Here is a 21,038-nt window from a genome sequence, read left to right on the forward strand (position 1 = left end):
ATTTAAGCCAGGCCTTATAATAATAAATGTACCTTAACTAATGCCAATTACAACTGAATGTTTGCAGCAAAAAGATCAGGTCATTTCCAGCATCAACAATGTTTTAACAAGCCATTCTGCAATATGCTGGATAAGGGACAGCAATGCAGGAGAGACTTAAAAATGTTCGCTATATTTTGATTAATTTATATAATGCCTTTAATACCAAAGGGCTGAGTAAAGCCAATGCAGGTTATAACAGCAACCCCAAACTTGGCTTTGGAAATACCATTTTACTTTGTCATTGTTGTTTAAATATTTCTTTTGGAATTTCAGCACACTGCAGTACAATACGATTTTGCAGCCTGCTGCTGCTCCTTTAGAAGACAGTTGACTTCCCATAACAGCAGGCACGTATTTAGTGATGGTCTCATTTGGCCATGATCCTGCAGTGGATTCCTTAGTGCAGACCCTGGCTAGGGATAGAAGTTACACATAAAGTAGTTTAAGTGATCAGAAACCAGTTTAAACCTGTAACAGAACAGAAATTCACTGAATATAAACCACTTTCAAAATGGCTGAAACTGGTTTAAGATAAAGCTGGTGGTATCAGACTTAAGTAATTTAGGTCAAGCCAGTTCATGGAACTTCTGTCCCAGACCCCTTCCTGGTTGAAGGTAAATTGCAGTCCTCCAGCATGCCAGCATGCTTTGCAGCCCAAGGCTGGGCTAGGCTGGGCTGGGGGGAGCAGGGCTGGCCCCACTTCTCTCCTCCCTAACCGGAGCACTATCAGCACTCTGGCTGGCTGAGAAGAAGTGAGGGTGAGATGAACTGGCGAGGGGAGGTGGGGCATGGCCAAAGGCCAGCCCTGGGCCTGAGGCAAAGTGGGAGAGGAAGGGGCAGGGCCAGTATCGTTGCAGGCAGCTGGGCAGGGGTAGAGATGCTCCTGGAGGGATCCCGGTGTGGCTCCCCTGTGTGATGCAACAACAGGGAAAGCACCGGGTGTTCGGAAGCAGGTGCCAAACCCAGGGGCACCAGCTTCTCTTCCCACTGAGGCCAGGCCCAGCTCAAGGTGGGTGTCCCTGAGGGAAGGGAAGGCAGTGGCACTGATCAGGAGACAAGTGGGGAACCCCCTCTCACAACCTCTGCTGCCAACTCCGTCTGAGTCACTCTCACCAACTTCTGGAAAGTTGTGGCCACCGCTGGAGAAGTTATTGGTGCTGCCCACAGAGTTACTGGGCACTGCAGCTGCTTGATTGCAGCCTCCTCTTTCAGTCCACCCAGTAGCAATGCAGAGAGCAGGGGCTGTGCAGCAACAGGCCCTGCTTCACTTCATGTGGGGTGTGACCCTTGGCTTCATGCAGCCTCTTGTGCATGTCCCATCATGGAGGTGACTGTCCTGGCAGGGAAACGAGACCCAGGCCTTTCCTTCCTCTTCTTTTTGCAGTAGAACGGGAGCCCGAAATGCTCTGCTCTTGGAGGAGTGGCACAGGGGATCAGATCAGGGAGTGAGAATTTCTATGGATCAGGTCAGGGAATCCTAGAAGAGTGGGGCTGGGAAGCAACCGCAGGGGTCACATCTAGCCCAGCCCCTGCCTGAGGCAGGGACATCTGTGTCCAGACCATCCTGTACACACCCATACTCTAAACTGTATGTAAGGTGACTGGCAGCCCTGACACCAGGTGCCCTTGCCTCAGCTGCTTGAGGGGTGTAAACCCCTCCCCAGTCATACTCAGCCTGCCAGGGCCTGGCCATGCCCCCCCCCCCCCCCCCCAGCTCAGCGTCCCTCCAGCCTTGCAGCTGCCACAAAAGGGAAGGGAGGGCTCGCTCTAGTACCCCCCAGTTTCTGGCCTGAGCCACTGCAGGCATGTGCCTTCCTTTCCCAAATCAAAAGTGAATCCACTTGCAAATCAGTTCAATCTTCACAGGTTAGAGTAACCTGCAAAGATTGAATCAATTCAGGCTTGGGCTTTTTCAGTGTCTGTACTTAGCTGATACTCATCCAAAGTCTCACGTAACGCATGGGTCTACTTGAGAGGGGAACTAGAATCCATTCCAAGATCAGAGGCTTTATTTAAAATGCTTTTGCACAATGAAATAATACAGACGGCTCCACAGGATGTTGCATCAGTTGTAATACTTGCAAAATGCCAATTTTTCCATTGTTAGAGCCCCATTTGCATATATTTGTACAAGTGTATGTAAGAACATATGCAAATCTGCCCCTATTCTTTATACATTTATCACAAATAGGCCTTCAAATTAGTTGCTGCATATGCAAAGAAGTATTGATGTACACAACTACATTCCAGATAAACCTGCAGTTACCATATGTGCATCTGTAAATACCTATTGCAGAGGGACCTCTGTGCATCTGGTGCTTTGCCTGTCTGTATCCAGAAAACTGGCTGTTTAGGACAGATACATTATAGCAACAACAACAAAAAGCATATAGCAATAAGACTTGCAACAAAAGAACAAAATGACAGTTTCAGATCCTAGGGGAAATAAATCTTTTAAAATGAAATTTGAACTTGATTTGCAGGTAGTGGAGGCAGGAGCAGATACTGTAATGAAAAGGAGAGAGAGAATATCCTAGAAATAGATGGGAGCCAGTCCAGGAAGAGTTTTAAACCAAATGACTGTTTGGAATTCTTCATGCCTAGAACAGCAGTTAGGCTGAGAAACGATAGAGAGAGGTTTATTGGTACTTTCTCTCAGTACTTGTAGGAAGATAGGCAGCAGCACAGAGTGTGTAGAACTTGATTATTAATTATTTATAGGAGCTGGGACACAAGCCGTAGTGCCCACCAGAAGTAATGAAGGTATAGGTGTCTCTATCATAGTGCTTAGGGTCAGAAGGGACCTAAACAGATCATCAGGTCCAACCCCCTGCCCCGGGCAGGAATGGGTGCCATGGTCATATCACCCCAGCCAAAATATCTGTCCAGTCTCCTCTTGAAGACCCTCAAGTTATGGTAGAGCACCACCTCACTTGGGAGCCCATTCCAGAGCCTGGCAGCCCTACCTGTAAAGTAATGTCTCCTGATGTCCAGCCTGAACCTTCTCTCTTACAATTTGTGGCCATTATTCCTAGTAACCCTGAGTCGTACCTGGAGGAACAGAGCCTCCCCCAATTCCTGCTGGTCCCTCTGGTGAGTTTGTAAACTGCCACCAGATCCCCTCTCAGCCTTCTCTTGTGGAGGCTGAATAGGTTCAGGCCCTTTATCCACTCCTTGTAAGGCCTGCCCTGCTGCCCCTTGACCATGCGAGTGGCCCTCCTCTGGACCCTCTCAGTGCAGCCACATCCCTCTTGAAGTGCAGCGCCCAGAACTGGACGCAGCACTGCAACTGTGACCTGACCAATGCTGCATAGACGGGAAGGATCATCTCCCTGGACTTGCTTGTGAGTATCTGTAGAAGCATGACAAGGTGCGGTTAGGCTTACTGACCGGTTCCTCGCATTGGCAGCTCATGTTCATCCTGGAATCAACAATGACTCCAAGATCCCTTTCTGCCATCATGTTGACAAGAAGGGTGTTCCTGAGCCTATAGGTGTGTTGCTGGTTCCGTCTCGCTAGATGCAGCACCTTACACTTGTCTGTGTTGAACTCCATCCTATTCCCATCTGCCCACCTCTGTAACTAGATCTAGCTGGATTCTCTCCCTCCCCTCCAGCGTGCCCACCTCGCCCCACAACTTGGTGTCGTCAGTGAATTTGGATAGCGTGCTTTCCACACCCACCTCCAGATCGCTGATAAAGACATTGAACAGTACAGGCCCCAGGACCAAGGCCTGGGGGACTCCACTGCCCACATCCCTCCAGGTCAAAAATGACCCCTCCACCACCACTCTCTGGGTGCGACTGTCTAGTCAATTTGCCACCCATCTGACTGCATAGGCATAAATGCCACAGTCACCAGGTTTTTTTAAGAGAATGCGGTGGGAAACCGTGTCAAAGACCTTCTTAAAGTCCAGGAAGATGACATCCACCCCGACACCCTCGTCCAGGGACTTTGTGACCCAATCATAAAAAGAACCCAGGTTAGTCAGGCAGGACCTGCCCTCACTGAACCCATGTTGGTTGCCCCTGAGCGTTACCTCCCCTGCTGGGCCCTTGCAGATGTGCTCCTTGATAATTTTCTTAAAGGTCTTCCCAGGGACCGAGGTAAGGCTGACTAGCCTATAATTGCCAGGGTCCTCTTTTCTCCCCTTCTAGTAAATGGGGACTATATTAGCCCTTTTCCAATCCTCTAGTACCTGGCCAGTGCTCCAGTGCCCGGGGCCCCGCTATGATCTCTGACAATTTCCTCAGCACCCTTGGGTGAAGAGCATCTGGACCTACTGTTTTAAACATGCCCAGCCTCTCCAAAAGTTCCTTATATTGGGAGAGAGGGACTTAAAGCAGTTGTAGGTATGAGCAGTATTATTCTATCTTCATTGAAAAAGCAGCTTTGCAGGCAGAAGAGATAGAAAAGAAAGAGGTAATTTCAGGATCAAAGAGTAGATGGGAAATCAGACTCAAGGAGGGAGAGGGAGCTGTGTGTGAGGACTCTCCTCTTATGTCCCTCTAAGCCTTGTATCCCACCAACTGAAGATGGACATAGGGTGCCATTTCAGCTCAGAGATTCCTTTTCTCTCTTTGGATTCCTTAGCAATGTAGCACTTTGTATCCTGAAGCACAGAGCCAGGCCTGTGCAATATACTTCCAGATTTTACTCCTCTACAAAGAATTTGTAAATTGAGTCATTAGCTTACAACTGCTTCTCTCAGTGTCTTTATTGAAAAGTAAGTGCCTTGATAAGGACTCCAGATGGAAAGAACGTTGTTTTTTTCTTTCTTTCAGATCTCGATGAATGTGCAACAAAACAGCATAACTGCCAGTTCCTTTGTGTCAACACCATTGGGGGCTTCACTTGCAAATGTCCTCCTGGTTTCACTCAGCATCATACAGCATGTATTGGTAAGTGGTGCTGGAGGTGGCTCCTCACAGAATACAAGTCTATGTTGGGCACTCTTATTCTGTCTCATTTTGGTCATGGTTGTAACACGTGGATTAATTCAATTTCCAAATACAGTCAGTTGAAACAATGGCTGTGGTCAGTTGAAACAATGGGCTGCTCTGAGGCAAATGATCTTATTCCACTTGCCTCAGAGCAGCCATAAGAATGGAATTTGATCCACTAAGTTTCGCTTTGCTGTGCCAGCCTGTTTAAATGATTGCTGCAGAGGAAACATGGTATTTGTACCTAGAGCCACCTTTTATAAAACAAACTTTAGTTTTGTGCCTGAAGTCAGTTATTGGACTAAATGAGTGTGTCAGTGCCACTATGACTATGTGTATACCTCTTAGCTTTTTATGGCATCCATTCATCAGCGATTGATTGTGGATATTGCAGCTATTCTACTGATTTGTGGCTGCAAAGACCGATGTTAGACTTGCAGGTCCAGCCACAGCGGTCACAGGTGTACATGATGTTAGGGATTACTATACTGATGGACTGTTTCCTTCAGTCACATTTCTGTTGTAATTCGAGTGACCATTTCTTGTCATGATGTTGGATTCTGTGATTGAGAAGGGAGTGCCACTTTGTCCTATCTCCTGCTAAGGTCTCCCAAAGGTTTGGGTCAATTCCAAAAGCCTTCATATCCTGCTTGCAGATATCTTTGAAGTGCAATTTTGAGTGCCTGGTAGATAGAGATCTAGGAATTCAGGAGATCTCCATTGGATAAATAGTCTGAGTAGTGGGGACAGGTAGTGCAAAGAGATCTTCTTTCCTGCTCTCCCTTGTTTCCCTGCAAATAAGTGGGTCAGCTCCCTAAGTGCAGTGGCTGTGCAGTGAGAGCACAGAGCACTGCTTCATGCCCCAGCCCTCTCCAGTAAGTCATTTCAGTTTTGTGGCTGAAGACACAAAATGAGAGGCCATATTGAGGTGCTTTAAAAAAGAAGGCCATAAATATTTAGATATGAATGACAAGGACTGTGTGCCCGTGCCTGTTAGGTTTGTTTAAATGCCAGATAGAATCACTTGCTGCAAAAAGCCCTACTGTTTGTCAGCTCTGCATGCTGAATCTTAACTCTGGTATTCTGTGTTCCTTTTGCACCAGGGTGAATTCTGTGTGCGCTGGAATAGAATATCAGATTCAAAATCCATTATGCAGTTTTGAGAACAGTATCCATAGAACTGTGTCTGTCTGCCACTTGCGTTTTCAAGCAGGAAAGAAGGTGCTTCTGCCTGTTTTGTACCTTTATTGCCAGGCCCAGGCTGGAATGGGGGGTAAAATTATCAAATCAGTGATGTTTCTTTCCGGATGCAAGTCATCATTTTTTAATGATCACCTTCAAGATGAACAATTGCTTTACAAAACCACATTGTGCCTTTAATATTTGTTTCTTTTAGACAATAATGAATGTGCCACTGAAGTCAATCTGTGCGGGTCTAAAGGCGTTTGCCAGAACACACCTGGGAGCTTTGTCTGTGAATGTCAGCGGGGCTTCTCACTTGATCAAACTGGACTCAGCTGTGAAGGTAGGCACAGTACATAACACTGCCAGTCTGACCACCTTGCCAGAACACACCTGGACATCTGGCCTCTTCCTGGGCTGTCTCAGAGTCTGGCCTCATCCTGATCAACAAACGCAGCAGGACACTGCCATATCAAGCCCAGAATATCACATCTCGCCCATTAATCCCTGCGCTTCAAACCCCAGGTGTTGGGCAATGTAGCTGCTACAGAGCAGCATTCAGTGCAAGCCGACAAGCACATCCAAGCCAAAGACCCTGAGCATGGCTCTGAAGGTATATTCAGTACTCTAAGGTAACAAATTGTTTATTTTCTGAGATTTCCCTTTACTTATCCCCCAGGGCCTAAGGAGATGGTGATCATCCCTGGGTGTGTAACAGGGCAACACAGACAGCTTCTGAATAACTGTTACCAGTTTATTGAGCCTGAGCTGTTTGTTCTAAAAGTTGTCATTTATGGTAGTCTGACCTTAAGGCTGGAGATCTTCTGCTTCCAGGGTCTGTAGTTTTGGGACAAGCCCAACAAACAGACTGTCCCAGGGCCAGAGACATGGTCCTGGAAAATCTGGGTCCCTCTGTAGTGGCAATCTGCCTGGCAGGTCTGCCCTGGAGTTAAGACCCCAGGATTTCAGGGTCTGGAGTTCTGGCAGAGCCACACCATTGGCTTCAGAGACTCTGGTAGGGAGAAGGGGCTCGGGGGAGAGCTAAAACCATCAGGGTCAGAACGTAATGAGGACTCAATTCTGCAACAGGGCTTCTGGAAACCCTAAGATATCCCCAGTTTGAGCCAGCACTGCTGGGCTTCCAAGTTCTGTGGCTCTGGAGCAGTCCACACTGTGGAGATGTCCCAGAGACAAAGGTCTTGAAAGCCCCCCGTAGCTGCTCAGTGCAACTGACATTCTTGGATGTGCCAGGAATGAATCTGGCTGATTAAGCCTGCTCATATAAATGTGGAAAATAATCATGCATTGGATGTAAATAGGCTGGGGTTGAAATTGTCTCTGGTACAAAGTTCAAGCTCCTGTTGTAGTAAGTAGGAACTCAACCTACTGAATCTGAAGAAAGAATTTGCAGCCATGAGTCGGCTCAGAGCGGGTGTCAGCACACATGTGCAAAAACATTGTCTTCAACCGGCTCAAAATTTGGCCCCATCTGTCTGTTCAGGAGGAGGAGGAGGATAAAGTAGTAGAAGAGCACTGAATGAAGCAGGAACCAATTTAAGTGAACAGTTCTATTCTTCCAGATGTGAAGAAGAGTTGTCAATGTCTGACTAAAAGGTTCAGAGAATTTCTGAAGAATGAGCCTGACAGATACAATTTGACACTTTTAATGTAATAAGAGTTCTTTATATTATGAAAATGTTGTTGGATTTTGTGATGGATGTTCTTTTCATTTATAACTGAGCATTTGTTTAGGTCTGGCTGTCTGGCAGTATCCACATTCTGTCATGAACTCTACTTTTAACTAATACCACAACATATATTTTACACTACTTAAATGATGAGCAAAATATTGTATAGGCTGCTGTTTCTAGTGTACATCTGGAAATTCTGGTGTTTTCTTCCAGTATTTGTCCAGTGTTTATAAAGAATTTTTAAACAGATAATCCCATTTTCTGTAATAAAGTAATTCCTAAGAGAATGATAAGAAAACTTGCAGAAGCAGCAGCTGACATTAATATAGGCATTTTCTGGAGTTCTTGGTTGTATAGTTTTACACTTCCACCATGGCAGTATCTGAACCTGTGTCTTTGCCTATTTCTCACAAATGCCCCTAAATTACAATGATCTTGGAAGACATTAAGAATAACGATATTGAGAAGAAATACTTTCAAACCACAGAATTACATGTTTTTTGAAAAAATATGGCATTACCATATTTACTTGAGTATAAGATGAGTTTTTTTCCCATCAGCATTTTTCACACATCTTATATTGGCATACCAACAAACTCACCCATTAAATAAATTGGCTATCATTTAAACTGCTTTTAGAAACTGCATATGCTCAGTCATGGAAAACGTTATGAAGTAGGGGAAAAACATGAAAGCAGTCCCCCATTGCCCTTAGAGAAAAAAAAAGACAGTTGCTCCCCCACAAATAAACTCAAGTATCAGGCCTGGAGGTATTGCACTACCAGGCCTGCACTCAGAGAGGCCAGAGCAAGCTCCAGCACCTTCCCCTGTTGTCAAAAATACTCATGGAAATCATGTGCATGCGTGTGTGTGTTTGTGTGTCCCACCCCTGACACCTGCCCTTTTGTGTTAAAAATTTGATCCACAAAGACAGGCCAGTGCAACCCATCTGAATAAGAAATAGAGCTCTTTGTGTTCAGTCCCCCTCAGTGCCAACTGTTTTTCAGGTTATGGTGAGCCACTACATCAAATACACGTCAACTTCCTCTTCATTCCCATAGTCGAGTAGTGCCTGTCTTTCCCATGTCTTTCCCATGTCCCATGTCCATGATTTCTGTTTCTTCATGAGCCCTAAATGTCTGGCAAACATTACCTAACTTTTTTGTAGCTGAGGGGCTCTGTCACCCTCTCCCTCAGCCTGCCACATGTGATTAGAGTGGCCCTGCTCTATGGGGTGGAGATGGGGTGGTCCTGTCAAACCAACCTGGTGGCCTTCTACGACCAGGTCAAAATCCTTGGACGCAGGTGTTGCGGTGGACATAGTCTTTCTGGACTTTAGGAAGGCCTTCGACACTGTCTCTCACCCCATTCTCATTAAGAAATTACGTGACTGTGGTGTCTGCCTACACAGTCAGATGGGTCGTAAATTGGCTGGAGGGCTGCACCCAGAGAGTGGTTGGTGGACAGGTCTTTTTTGACCTGGAGGGATGTGGGCAGTGGAGTCCCCCAGGGCTTGGTCCTTGGGCCTGCACTGTTCAACATCTTCACCAGCAGCTTGGACGAGGGTGTGAAAAGCACCTTGTTCAAATTCATGGGTGACCCTAAGATGTGGGGACGCTGGAGGAGAGGGACAGGCTGCAACTAGATCTAGACAGGTTACAGGGGTGGGCGGATGAGGTTCAATACTGACAAGTGCAAGGTGATGCACCTGGGGAGGAAGAACCAGCAGTGTCCCTAGAGGCTGGGGAACTCCCTTTTCATCAGCAAAGAGGCAGAAAAGGATCTTGGTGTCATTATTGATTCTGAAATGAACATGGGCCGGCAGTGTGGGGACGTGGTCAGGAAGGCCAACCGCACCTTGTCATGCATCCATAGATGCATCACGAGCAGTTCCAAGGAGGTGATGCAGTTCCAAGGAGGTGCCTCTATGCGGCACTGGTCAGGCTGCAGCTGGAGTACTGTGTCCAGTTCTGGGTGCCGCACTTCAAGAGGGATAGGGACAACATGGAGAGGGTCCAGAGGAGGCCACTCGCATGGTCATGGGGCAGCAGGGCAGGCCCTAGGAGGAGAGGCTACGAGACCTGAACCTGTTCAGCCTCCACGAGAAAAGGCTGAGAGGGAATCTGATGGCTGTCTACAAACTGGCCAAGGGGGACCAGCAGGCATTGGGGGAGTCCCTGTTCCCCCAAGCACTACTGGGAATAATGAGGAATAATGGCCATAAGTTGACCAAGAGTAGATTCAGGCCAGACATCAGGAGGTGCTATTTCACAGTCAGGGCGGCTAGGATCTGAAACCAACTTCCAAAGGAAGTGGTGCTTGCTCTTACCCCGGGGGTCTTCAAAAGGATGCTTAATAATCAGCTTAATAATCTTTCCTGCCATGGCAGGGGGTCAGACTTGATGATCTGCTCAGGTCCCTTCTGACCCTACCTACTATGAAACTATGATGGACTAGGTAGCACCGTGCCTTGTCTGCATATAAGTTTTTGGAGGGTCCCATGACATGTTACAAGAACATCTGGTACCAGGCACAAATGGGGCGGGGGGGGGGGGTGCCACCATGGCTTGAAATGCTGTTGACTCTGCCGGGGCCCAGCCCAATGAACTATATGATAAGTTGTGAGCCTTTGGCTGTGAAGTAATATCATGTACCGTTTGTTTGTCTGCAGTGTCTGCTCCTTTCTGTCCCTTTTCCCCCCTTACTGTCACAGGCACCTCACTTCCACATTATTTTTGGAGAGGGAATAGTCTGGGCAAGGTCTGACAGTAAGGTTGAGGGGATGGGGGGGAGAAGTTGGGGGGGCAGAGGATGGGGGCTCCCCCATGCCCAGCCACTATTTTCTATGCTGTCGCAGTGGGAGGAGGATGAATTCAAGACAGCAGTCTGATAATTCTGTTCTACACTTGGAAAATTGTAACAAATTTATAAATTTTCCATATACAGAATCTAATTATCGGGGAGTTGTCTTATATTCTGGGTCATCTTGCATTTGAGTAAATACAGTAATACCTGTATTGTGGAGAAATAATTATTCCAACTTATACTGTGCACCATCTTTTTAGATATTGATGAATGTGATGGAAACCATCGGTGTCAACATGGTTGCCAAAATATAATCGGAGGATACAGGTGCAGCTGTCCACAAGGATATCTCCAGCATTACCAGTGGAACCAATGCGTTGGCAAGTCACTTTTCTCTTTTAGCAAAATCAAATGCATCATAACTTTGTGATCAACAAGATCATTTTCTTTTGATTGTTATATTTTAAAATGGTAATCCAGTCATTTCACTGAAGTTTCTTTTAAAAAATGTCCATCCAAGGACAAATTTTAATGTGATCCTGTGCATTTGAGATGCTGAACGCACTGAACTCCTGTTGGGTTTACAAGCCAGACTTAAATTCAGCAACTCATTGAGCATGTGGTGAACCTTGAGCATTTTAGCAGTCCCATTGCCTTCAAAAATAAATAAATTAAAAGCACATGCTCTGAAGTATTTCATTTAAACACTGCATCAAGCCTTCTTCAGTTATCTCACAGACAAAACTCTCAATTGTGAGCTGATGATACGTACATACTACCTAACAGAATCAAAGCCCATGTTTAGGTATAAGTGCAAAATTAAACGTCTAGCGTAAGACTGTGCAAGCATCCAAAATCCAGTACGAGCCTACTTCTGTAATTCAGCCATAGTCCTATGACCAAACAAATGGTTTGTCAGAATTCATCAAGATGAATGGCATCTGCCCAAATACAGTGCAGGGGTGTTAACTGCAAAAAGCACTTGCTTGATGCTGATTCAAACTATATATAACAAATGTTGTTGGTTCTTTGTTGAGTTGAGAAATAAATAGCTCTACAAATTAAAACAAAACACAAATGTGGCTCCTCATCTAAATCTGGTTCTGTCCCAAATCTCTATGACCCACATCAATGGAGAATACTACCGGTCATATGGCTTCAGCCAACAGGACTAGGCTCTCTACATAACAGAAGACATGGGGAAAATCCCTGTACTGTGCTACAACTATGCACTGTGAGGGTGTTGTATTCAGAAAGCATTGATATTAATAATTTTTTCCACTAGTGAGAACTGTATATATTTCTAGTCTATTTGGGACCCACATAAGCTTCAGTGTTGCAAGGATAGATAAAAAGATGCATATGATGGCTCTGCTTTGAGAACCAGAGGTCTCAGAGCTCTGTTTGGCTTGTTTACTATTTAAGAACAGAAAAATACCTTTGCTTGTTTTATAGTTTTATAGTTTCTAGGGTTGTCAGGGACCTGAGCAGATCATCAAGTCTGACCCCCTGCCATGGCAGGAAAGAGTCATTTGACCCCAGCAAGGTGATTGTCCAGCCTTGTCTTAAAGACCCCCAGGATAGGAGCCAGCACCACTTCACTTGGAAGTTGGTTCCAGATCCTAGCCGCCCTGACTGTGAAGTCGTGCCTCCTGATGTCTAATCTGAATTTACCCTCTGCCAGCTTGTGACTGTTATTTCTAGTCACTCCTGGCAGTGCTCGGGGGAACAGGGACTCCCCCAGTGCCTGCTGGTCCCCTCTGACTAGTTTGTAACAGGTCACTAGTTCCCCCCTCAGCCTTCTCTTGTGGAGGCTGAACAGGTTCAGGTCCCATAGCCTCTCCTCGTGGGGCCTGCCCTGCTGCCCCCGATCATGCGAGTGGCCTCCTCTGGACCCTCTCCATGCTGTCGACATCCCTCTTGAAGTGCAGCACCCAGAACTGGACGCAGTACTCCAGCTGCGGCCTGACCAGTGCCGCATAGAGGGGGAGGATCACCTCCTTGGACCTGCTTGAGATGCATCTGTGGATGCATCCCTGTTATTACAGGACTTCTCTAGGGAGGGCCTTGCTTGTAATTTTGCTTACCAAACTTTTGACATTTAACACAGTTCTTGGTGGGGAATCTGGATATTTACGCTCTAGTGCTCAGTTCATTTACTCTCTAGTGCTCAGTTCACTTCACATACAGGACAAGTTGAAGGTAACTAGAAAGCCATTTCCGTTTGGAAAGGTTTAATTAAAGTAGAAGTGATTTGATTCAAATTAATTTTAATTCAATGTTTTAAAGCTTTAAATAATAAGCTGTAATTTCAGCTCTCCTGGTGCTATCTAATTGGGAAATAGTATGGAATTTGAAGATTGAACCTCTCCATTTATTTTTTTCTGTTTTGCAAAAATTCCTTTCTTACAGTAGAAGAGCACGTTTGCCTAGAATGAGTCTATCTGATGACACCTTAATTTTCTAGCTAAAATGAATCATGTGTTACCAGTATTTCTTATAAATGAATGAACTGCAGTAAGTCAGGATGATTCTAACTGGTGCTCTCCATAGTGTGTGTGTGTGTGTGTGTATATATATATATATATATATATATATATATGCCAGTTATCTGTAGTATTTACCATACATGCTGAAGATGCATATCTGGGCCTCCTGGGAAATACCACAGGGGAGGAATTGTGTGATAGATTTTTCCAAAGCCTTTCCCTTAATGTTGGCAGTCTTGTTTCTGAAAACAGTTTGCATCTTTTTGACCTTATGTAATGTAGTGTTCAGGGACTTTCTGAGGTTGTTGCAGCACAAATGTAGATAATCACTAAAGAATGCTTTGGTTCCTCCCATGCCTTGTGCAACATGTGACTGCATCTCCAGCCCAGGCAGTTGTGTTGTAAACCATATCATAAATTATATTGCAAGAAGTTAAAGGGATTGCTTTGAAAATATAGAGCAAATTGTTTGAAGTTGAAAAAAGGCTACAAAAAGTCTTTCAAAATAGGTACTAAAACCAACCCTATTAGATCTGATCTTTGCATTCAATTCAAACTAATTTCTTTCAAACAGTATAGTATTCATATCATAACATTTCAAAGCATCGTTACGAATAAGGGGACCACAGATTAACCTCCCAATCTGAGACAGCCATACCACTGAACTGTGGAGTGGTGCTGGTCCAAATTTACATTGATTTTCAATATTCCCAGATGCTTGCAAAAGGTATTTTTATTGTTCCTCTCTTCATTAAAATTCCATTACCTATTGTTATCTCATACTTGAAGAGAAAAAAGAAAGATTTAGCTCTTGGAAAAAGTGTTGTCAATTATTCCTTCATTCCTGTCTGAAGTTAGTTCTTTCTGAAATTGCAAAACAGGGATAATTTAAATAAGATTTAAGAATAAAAGCTCATTTCTAATATGCTTTGCTTCCCTTCCAGATGAAAATGAATGCCTCTCTGCACACATCTGTGGAGGAGCATCTTGTCACAATACTTTGGGAAGCTATAAATGTATGTGTCCTGCCGGATTTCACTATGAACAGTTTAGTGGAGGTTGCCAAGATATCAATGAATGCGGTTCTGCACAAGCCCCATGCAGTTATGGGTGTTCAAATACTGAAGGTGGCTATGTCTGTGGATGTCCACCTGGTTACTTCAGAATAGGACAAGGGTAAGGGCTTCTCATATTTAAGCTAATCGTCATTACAGGGCCAAAGTATGTTGTTCCCTTCCCTATCGGTGTGGAGCTGCAGCACCACAGGAGGCAGCAGAGACGATGGGGAATGGGGTTGGACTGAGGAAAGTGTGCAAGCATTTCAGTCCCTCCCATGCTTGAAGCTGAACTTTTCTGAGCAAATAAGGTAGGGACAGGGGCAGGGGACAGAGATGAAGGTACTGTTGGAGCTGCATGCGTTGTCCAGTCATTGCCAAAGAAGTCAGTCCACCAGATGCAGTAGTCCATAGTGCACCACTTCTGCTTCCCTCTGACTGCAGGGAACCCTGGCCCATGTCTTGGCTAAGTTGCCTACTTGGGATATCCCACCCTTTGCTATGGCTCTAAAGATAAGCAGTGTTTCTCCAAAGCTGTCAAAATGAAATTTCTTTATAGGATGTGAGCCGAGATTTCTAGCTGAATGGCACTAAGTGCTCAAGGAATCATTTTCTGTATATGTTTGTTTCATAATGAAAATCAGAGAATAATCCTTCTGAAAATCTAATTGCAAACTAGACGATACAAATCTGGTCCCACAATCACTGGGGACCATTATCTTCACTGGAATTTTAGGAACAGACATTTGGAGGAAAAGGACAAAGACTCTGGCCAAAATTTTCAGTGCCCAACTTGAGACTTTGTAAAGGGGTCACATTTTGAGAAACAAAAAACTCAGTACTTTGAAATGGACTCAGAGCCACTTGCTACTTATGAAATTTTAAGTGTGTGTTTTTAAATAGTTAAATATTTTCAAGTCTCTGTTAAGCACAGCCTTCCTGAGCTATGTGCTGAGCCAAAGCAGTGGCATCATTAGGACTGAATAGAGAAGTTGGCCTCTTGGCATTAGTAAGAGGTTTGCCTAGGAAAAGAATGCTAAATTCCTTCATTATTATTGTTTGTAACGAAACAATTTAAGTAACTTGTAATTTAAGTAATTTAAGTAACAAAACTCTTCACATTTTCTGGGACAGGATTAGGATTGGGGTGGGGGGAATGGGTCACATGAGCTGAATAACTTAAGTGGAACTGATTTGTCCTTTTTCACTTACCAGACACTGTGTTTCTGGCATGGGACTTGGTAAAGGTCAGGCTCAGGAATTGCCAGTCAGTGGTGAAGTAGATGACAACTCTCTGTCTCCAGAAGCTTGCTATGAATGTAAAATCAACGGCTACCACAAGAGAGGGAGGAAGCGCAGAAGCACTAATGAAACCATTGCAGATGAAGCAGAGGTAACTGACCTTCTTGGGAAAAGAGTTGGGGTTTTTTCCTGAGAGCCAGCTGGAGAGTTTGTGTACAAAGAAAGAATCCAAAGGGAAAAAATTCAGGCTGTAGGCAGGCATGTCACCTCTGTGTAACCCAAAGAGCTGCTTTTGGGACCTCATGAGTGTTTGTGGAGGCTTTCCGAAACTATTAGGTCTCATCAAGGAGGGGTCATCTTTGGAGGATTCTGACATGCTTACTCATTTCCTGTTTGCATCGAACACTCAAGCTAACCACACACCCAACTACCCAAAAAGCAGTGTGCTCAAGAGCAGAGATGGTTCTTGATGTTGGAGGACAGCATGAGTGTAAAATACTTGTGTGACCTGCTCTCAAAATCAGGACACTTCGTTCTGGGAGTGGGTGGGTCCTCTGCTGAATAGGACTGTGTTGAGCATGCAGGGATGGGACCCTCTCCAACATAAACACTGAGTTCCAGAGGCTGAATGCTGAATCTGGAAGGACTCCAGTGCATCCGATTGCTGCAGCCTTTAATGAGATATACGGACACGCTTACAGTCACCCAGGCCTCTTGCTGTGAGCCAGAGGCCATCCAAGAAGTCCTGCACATGGTATTTATCCCATGGCCCAGATAGCAGAGGGGACTAAACTCAGAGCATAATCACTAGAGAGAGCAGTGTGACTTGTATTTTCTTAGGTAGAAGTAACTGTGCATCAGACAGTAAAGTTTAGCTCAGTTCAGAGGGGCTTACCTGCCTCCCACCCTCCTGGTTGTTGTTATTGGCCTCTCACACCTAACAATGTTAATAAGAAATTACTTAAGCCACTTAATATTTACCAGAATAAGAGTCTATCATGTGAGTACCTGAATCTCTTTATGTGGATACAAGTCCTCTTTCACTTACTCCAGTGAGCGATTTTTTTCCTTTCATTTTTGGCAAACATTTCATAGATTTCATAGACATTCGGGCGGGAAGGGACCCCAAAAGATCATTGAGTCCAGCCCCCTGCCCCAGGGGCAGGAAGTCAGCAGGGATCATAGGATCCCAGCAAGATAAACATCCACATGTGTCTTGATGGCGTTCAAAGTGAGTGCTTGAACTACCTCCAGTGGCAGTCTATTCCAAACTTTGGGGGCTTGGACAGTAAAGAAATTCTTCCTTATGTCTAGCCTGAATCGATCGCGGTGGAGTTTGTGACCATTCGATTTTGTCATCCCTTGGGGCACTCCGGTGAACAGACTTCCCCCAGATCCTGGTGAACACCCCTGATAAACTTATAGGTGGCCACAAGATTGCCCCTGAGTCTGCGCTTTTCCAGGCTGAACAGTCCCATGGCTCTCAGCCTCTCATCATATTTCTTAGAATACTATTAAAGGCAAATAATACCTTCATCAAACCCACTGTTTTGAGTTAACAAAAGTGAAGAGCTTCATTACTAGGGGCTTGTAATCCTGTTACATTCCTGTCTTTTTCCCAGCAGAAAAATGGTAGAAAAGCATGCACTGTACTTGCTAACACCCTGCAGTGCCGATCTCAAGAAGCCATCATGGCAGGCTTACCTGTGCCATGGACCAGTAATACAGTCTTTACTCACATAAAGCTCTCATTCATATCAATGGGAGTTTTATCTGAGAAACACAGGTTTTCGCTCCTCATTTGAACTTTTCATAGATACGTAGAACTATAGATTAGAAAGCGATAAGAACACTTGCAATCATCTAGTCCAGGGCTGGCTAATCTGGGGTATCTGTGCCACAGGTGGTATGGGTAGCCTGTGTGTATGGCATCCGACAGACTGGGGAAGGGACAGGCAGCACAACAGCAGGTAGGCTAGGAAGCAGAAAGCAAAGCAGCAAATTGGGTAGGAAACACAAGGTAGGAAGCAGAAAGCAGAGCAGCAAATCAGCAAGGCTTGGAGCAGAAAACAGAAGAATACATTGGGCAGGGGAAGGGGATCTGAGTAGCACTTGGGGAGGGTGTGGGGCTAATTTGTGGCACACTTGACAAAAAGGTGGTCCCCCGCTATTTTAGTCTGACCAGTGTAAGCCATAAAACTTCCTTCAAGAATTATTTTACCCCATTAAGTTTATAGCTATGTTTTTAGAAATTTTAGTACATTTGAAATGGTGCCATATCATAGATTGCTTTTCCTTTCATTCCCTTCCACCTCATTCAACTGCCCTGACAGTTGTGATCTGACACGCGGAGAGTTCTGCACTAACAAGCATAGTAGCTACAAGGGAACAGGCCACTGGTGTGAACCATGGGTATACAACAGAGCCTGCAGGATGCAAGTGGCTCACCAGATTAATCCCAGCCAGCTGCTGTAATTCTGCAATAGGCCACTCACCCATGGTTGTTCATGGGTATCTAAAACCAGGACGGATTGGAAAAGCAGCAAGTCAGAATGCTCTTTATCACCACAGATGGTGTCCTCACTCCACAGTATTGGAGGAATCTCTGCATGTGCCTGCATGGCAGTGTAGTGTTCCTTTGGCAGTGCAGTTCTCCCATCAATGGTTATCATCCATTGGAAGGGCACCTTGCAAGCAGTCCTCAGTGAAGCTGAAGTTGTCTACCCCAGAAGTAAATTTTATAACCCAGAGAGCCCTCGAGGATTTCCCCAGATACCCCTGAAGCACATGCGAATTAAGTGCCCAGCAGTTTACAGCTTGCACATGTTACCGTGTATGCAAATCTAATCTTTCCATGTGCTAATGCAGGGTTCCAGGGGGTACTTTTACACATGTAATATAATTCGCAATTGTACAGGCCAGCAGGCAGCTTTTTACTGGCGCATAGAAATGCAGTGGGGAGTTTTGGGTCCCTTTCTGCAGGACCTTTGGAAATGGGTGCAAAGTCATGTGAGATCAGTGATTGAGCAGGGTGCAGCAAGTGTACTTGAAGCTGTGATCTGTGGAAAACAAACTGGGATGCCTCAGATATGATACCTCACTCCTAAAAGTCAGTGGCATGTTTGGGGGCAAAGAATTTAGCCTTTGTGAAGGAGGATTTGCATTGACATAACCCTGGCAGCTGTGGCAAGGTTCCAAGCTTGTAAGTTCAAGCTGGCCGCCTCTTATTTTCCCTGAGATTTGTTTCAAATAAATACACTGTTCCATATGGCTTAGCTCACATACTAGAGGAGTTCAATTACCTTGACTTAAGAGTCAAGAGCTGACACCATGTACAGTCCTTTATATCCAGCTCCCTTAGGATGTAGCATAGCAGCACTAAGGAACCTGCTCCAACAGACAACCTGTTTGTGCTCCTCTCAGATCACATTATCTCACACACTTCATTTTTCATTTCAGCCTGCTATTGCTATTGATGTCCAGGGAAGTGACAGAGGCATGCACACTGTTGGGTATAGGGGGTGAAATGGGAGTGAAGGGGTCTGACTGTCTCTGAAAGGCACCAGACCTATGTGCACATGCAAAAGCATTAAATACATGTCTCAGGCAGAGACTGCTTTCAGGTAACTGTGATTTGTGTTTTCTTTTGACCAATCCTTTCCCCGAAAATATGTATGTAAATTTTGCCATTGGATCAAATGAGGCTTGCACAGGGCATAAGGTGGGCAAGAAAACAGAATCTGTTTAATTTTCTTACTGGGCAGCTTATTTCTTTCTGGGAAGAAATTCTCTGGAGAGCAGTTTAGAAAAGCCTATCACAGAGCAGAGACTAATGTCATTTGTTCTCATGCAGGAGCAACAGGAGAGAGAACCAGTAATCAGCCTTGCCAGCTGGGATATTGAAAAAACAGCCATCTTTTCTTTCAACATCTCCAAGCTTAATAACAAAGATCGAATCCTGGAACTGCTTCCTGCTCTTACAACACTGACAAATCATAACCGATATTTAATTGACTCTGGAAATGAAGATGGTTTCTTTAAAATCAATAAAAAGGAAGGGATAAGCTATCTTCACTTTACAAAGAAGAAGCCAGTGCCTGGAACCTATTCATTACAAATCAGTAGTATTCCACTCTATAAAAAGAAGGAACTTAATCAGCTTGAAGACAAACATGACAAAGACTACCTCAGTGGTGAGCTGGGAGATAACCTAAAAATGAAAATTCAGATATTGCTTCATTAATTCATCAACCAAAGACCAAATAATTAAACCAAAGATAGATAGGTAGAACCGATGTTCCTCCCGATCAGATTCTCCATATCATAGGTACAGTCTTTCATGAGTACATTTGTATGAATGAGCACTATTATATTATAACAAAAGCAAGGTACAGGATGAATACCCTAGAACAGAACAACCACTTTCTCAGGCTTCTTATAAGTGTAGCTGAGCTACCTTGATATGTTGAATCTTGAAAACTGGGACTTTGATCATTGGAAGTTGGCCACTGATGCTGAGATACATCATCATTTCAGCAGGGGTACAAGAATGTGCTTTCAACCGATGGACTGCTCTATTTTTGTAATTCTTAAACTTTTGCTTCTCCAACTACAACTTACTAGGTCAGCCATTTATGATATCCATTTGGTGCTAGTAATTTTTCAATCTAGTTTTATAAATGCACTGTAATATTTACACAACTTAGAAGCCAAAATTGCCATTATTCAGTCTAAATACTTCAATCAACCAAAGTTAGCTCAGTAGTTTATCTCAGTTATGCCTATAATACAATACATGTAAATTAAGTGTGTGTATACTGTAATCATGCTATTTTTATCAATGAAGCATTTGTAAACTAGATTAATAATACCCTTAATGTGAGGGTTTGTAATGGTGCTTATAAAGACCAACTACTTGTTAACTGTATACACAAACCTGATGATAAAATTTCTGTGACTTAACAAAATGCACTGAGGTCAGTAGGGACCATTAAACATTCTCAAAAGTCAGATGACAATCAGTGCCCTCCTACACCATGACATTATGTAACACATGTCAAGAGTACCCATAATCATTCATATCAAGGGTTCAATGTCATAAATGTCACAATAAAGCCGTTTTTTTTTTAGTTTATTCTGTGGCTTTGTGTTCTTGCTAAAAGTACACTAAACTACATGTTTGTGCTTCATGCATTTCTCTTAGGAAGTTAGTGTGGGATATACCACAGTTGTAGCCAGTTCATTATTGAATGTATGCATCTGCTATGCATTCATTGTTCTTGTAAGGGAAGACTGAAAAGAAAGAAGCATTTAACAATGCTAATCAGAAGTAGAGTTCTTTAAAATGATTATGTCGCTCCAAAAAAGGCAAGTTAGAACAGTTCCAATGTTCTGACCTAAATAATCCTGTCAATCAGTAATACTAATAGCCAAAGCATGCAAAATCGGATGTTAAATCATTGTTCGGAAAACATGTGTATTTCATTTCAAAAGTCCTTTTGCTGAAACCTCTTTGGCCTGCTTCAAGTGTTCCATACTTTCCCCCCACTTCAGTTTTGATTGTCAGATAATCTGAGACTGATTATGAAG

General features: G+C 44.3%; 1 protein-coding gene across 1 annotated transcript in view; it reads left to right on the plus strand.

Moving 5' to 3' along the window:
- Positions 1-20,583, plus strand: part of FBN1 (fibrillin 1) — a 229,269-nt gene extending 208,686 nt beyond the window's left edge. Inside the window, exons 61-66 of the mRNA XM_090028457.1 lie at positions 4,827-4,943; positions 6,382-6,510; positions 10,924-11,043; positions 14,097-14,328; positions 15,423-15,600; positions 19,303-20,583. Coding sequence (XP_089884583.1) covers positions 4,827-4,943; positions 6,382-6,510; positions 10,924-11,043; positions 14,097-14,328; positions 15,423-15,600; positions 19,303-19,692 — 1,166 coding nt within the window. The 3' untranslated portion in view covers positions 19,693-20,583. The remainder of the gene's footprint in view (positions 1-4,826; positions 4,944-6,381; positions 6,511-10,923; positions 11,044-14,096; positions 14,329-15,422; positions 15,601-19,302) is intronic.
- The last annotated feature ends 455 nt before the right edge of the window (positions 20,584-21,038 follow it).

Source organism: Crocodylus siamensis, chromosome 15 (genome assembly GCF_052110815.1).
Source record: "Crocodylus siamensis isolate JL-2025a chromosome 15, ASM5211081v1, whole genome shotgun sequence".
Taxonomy (NCBI): domain Eukaryota; kingdom Metazoa; phylum Chordata; order Crocodylia; family Crocodylidae; genus Crocodylus; species Crocodylus siamensis.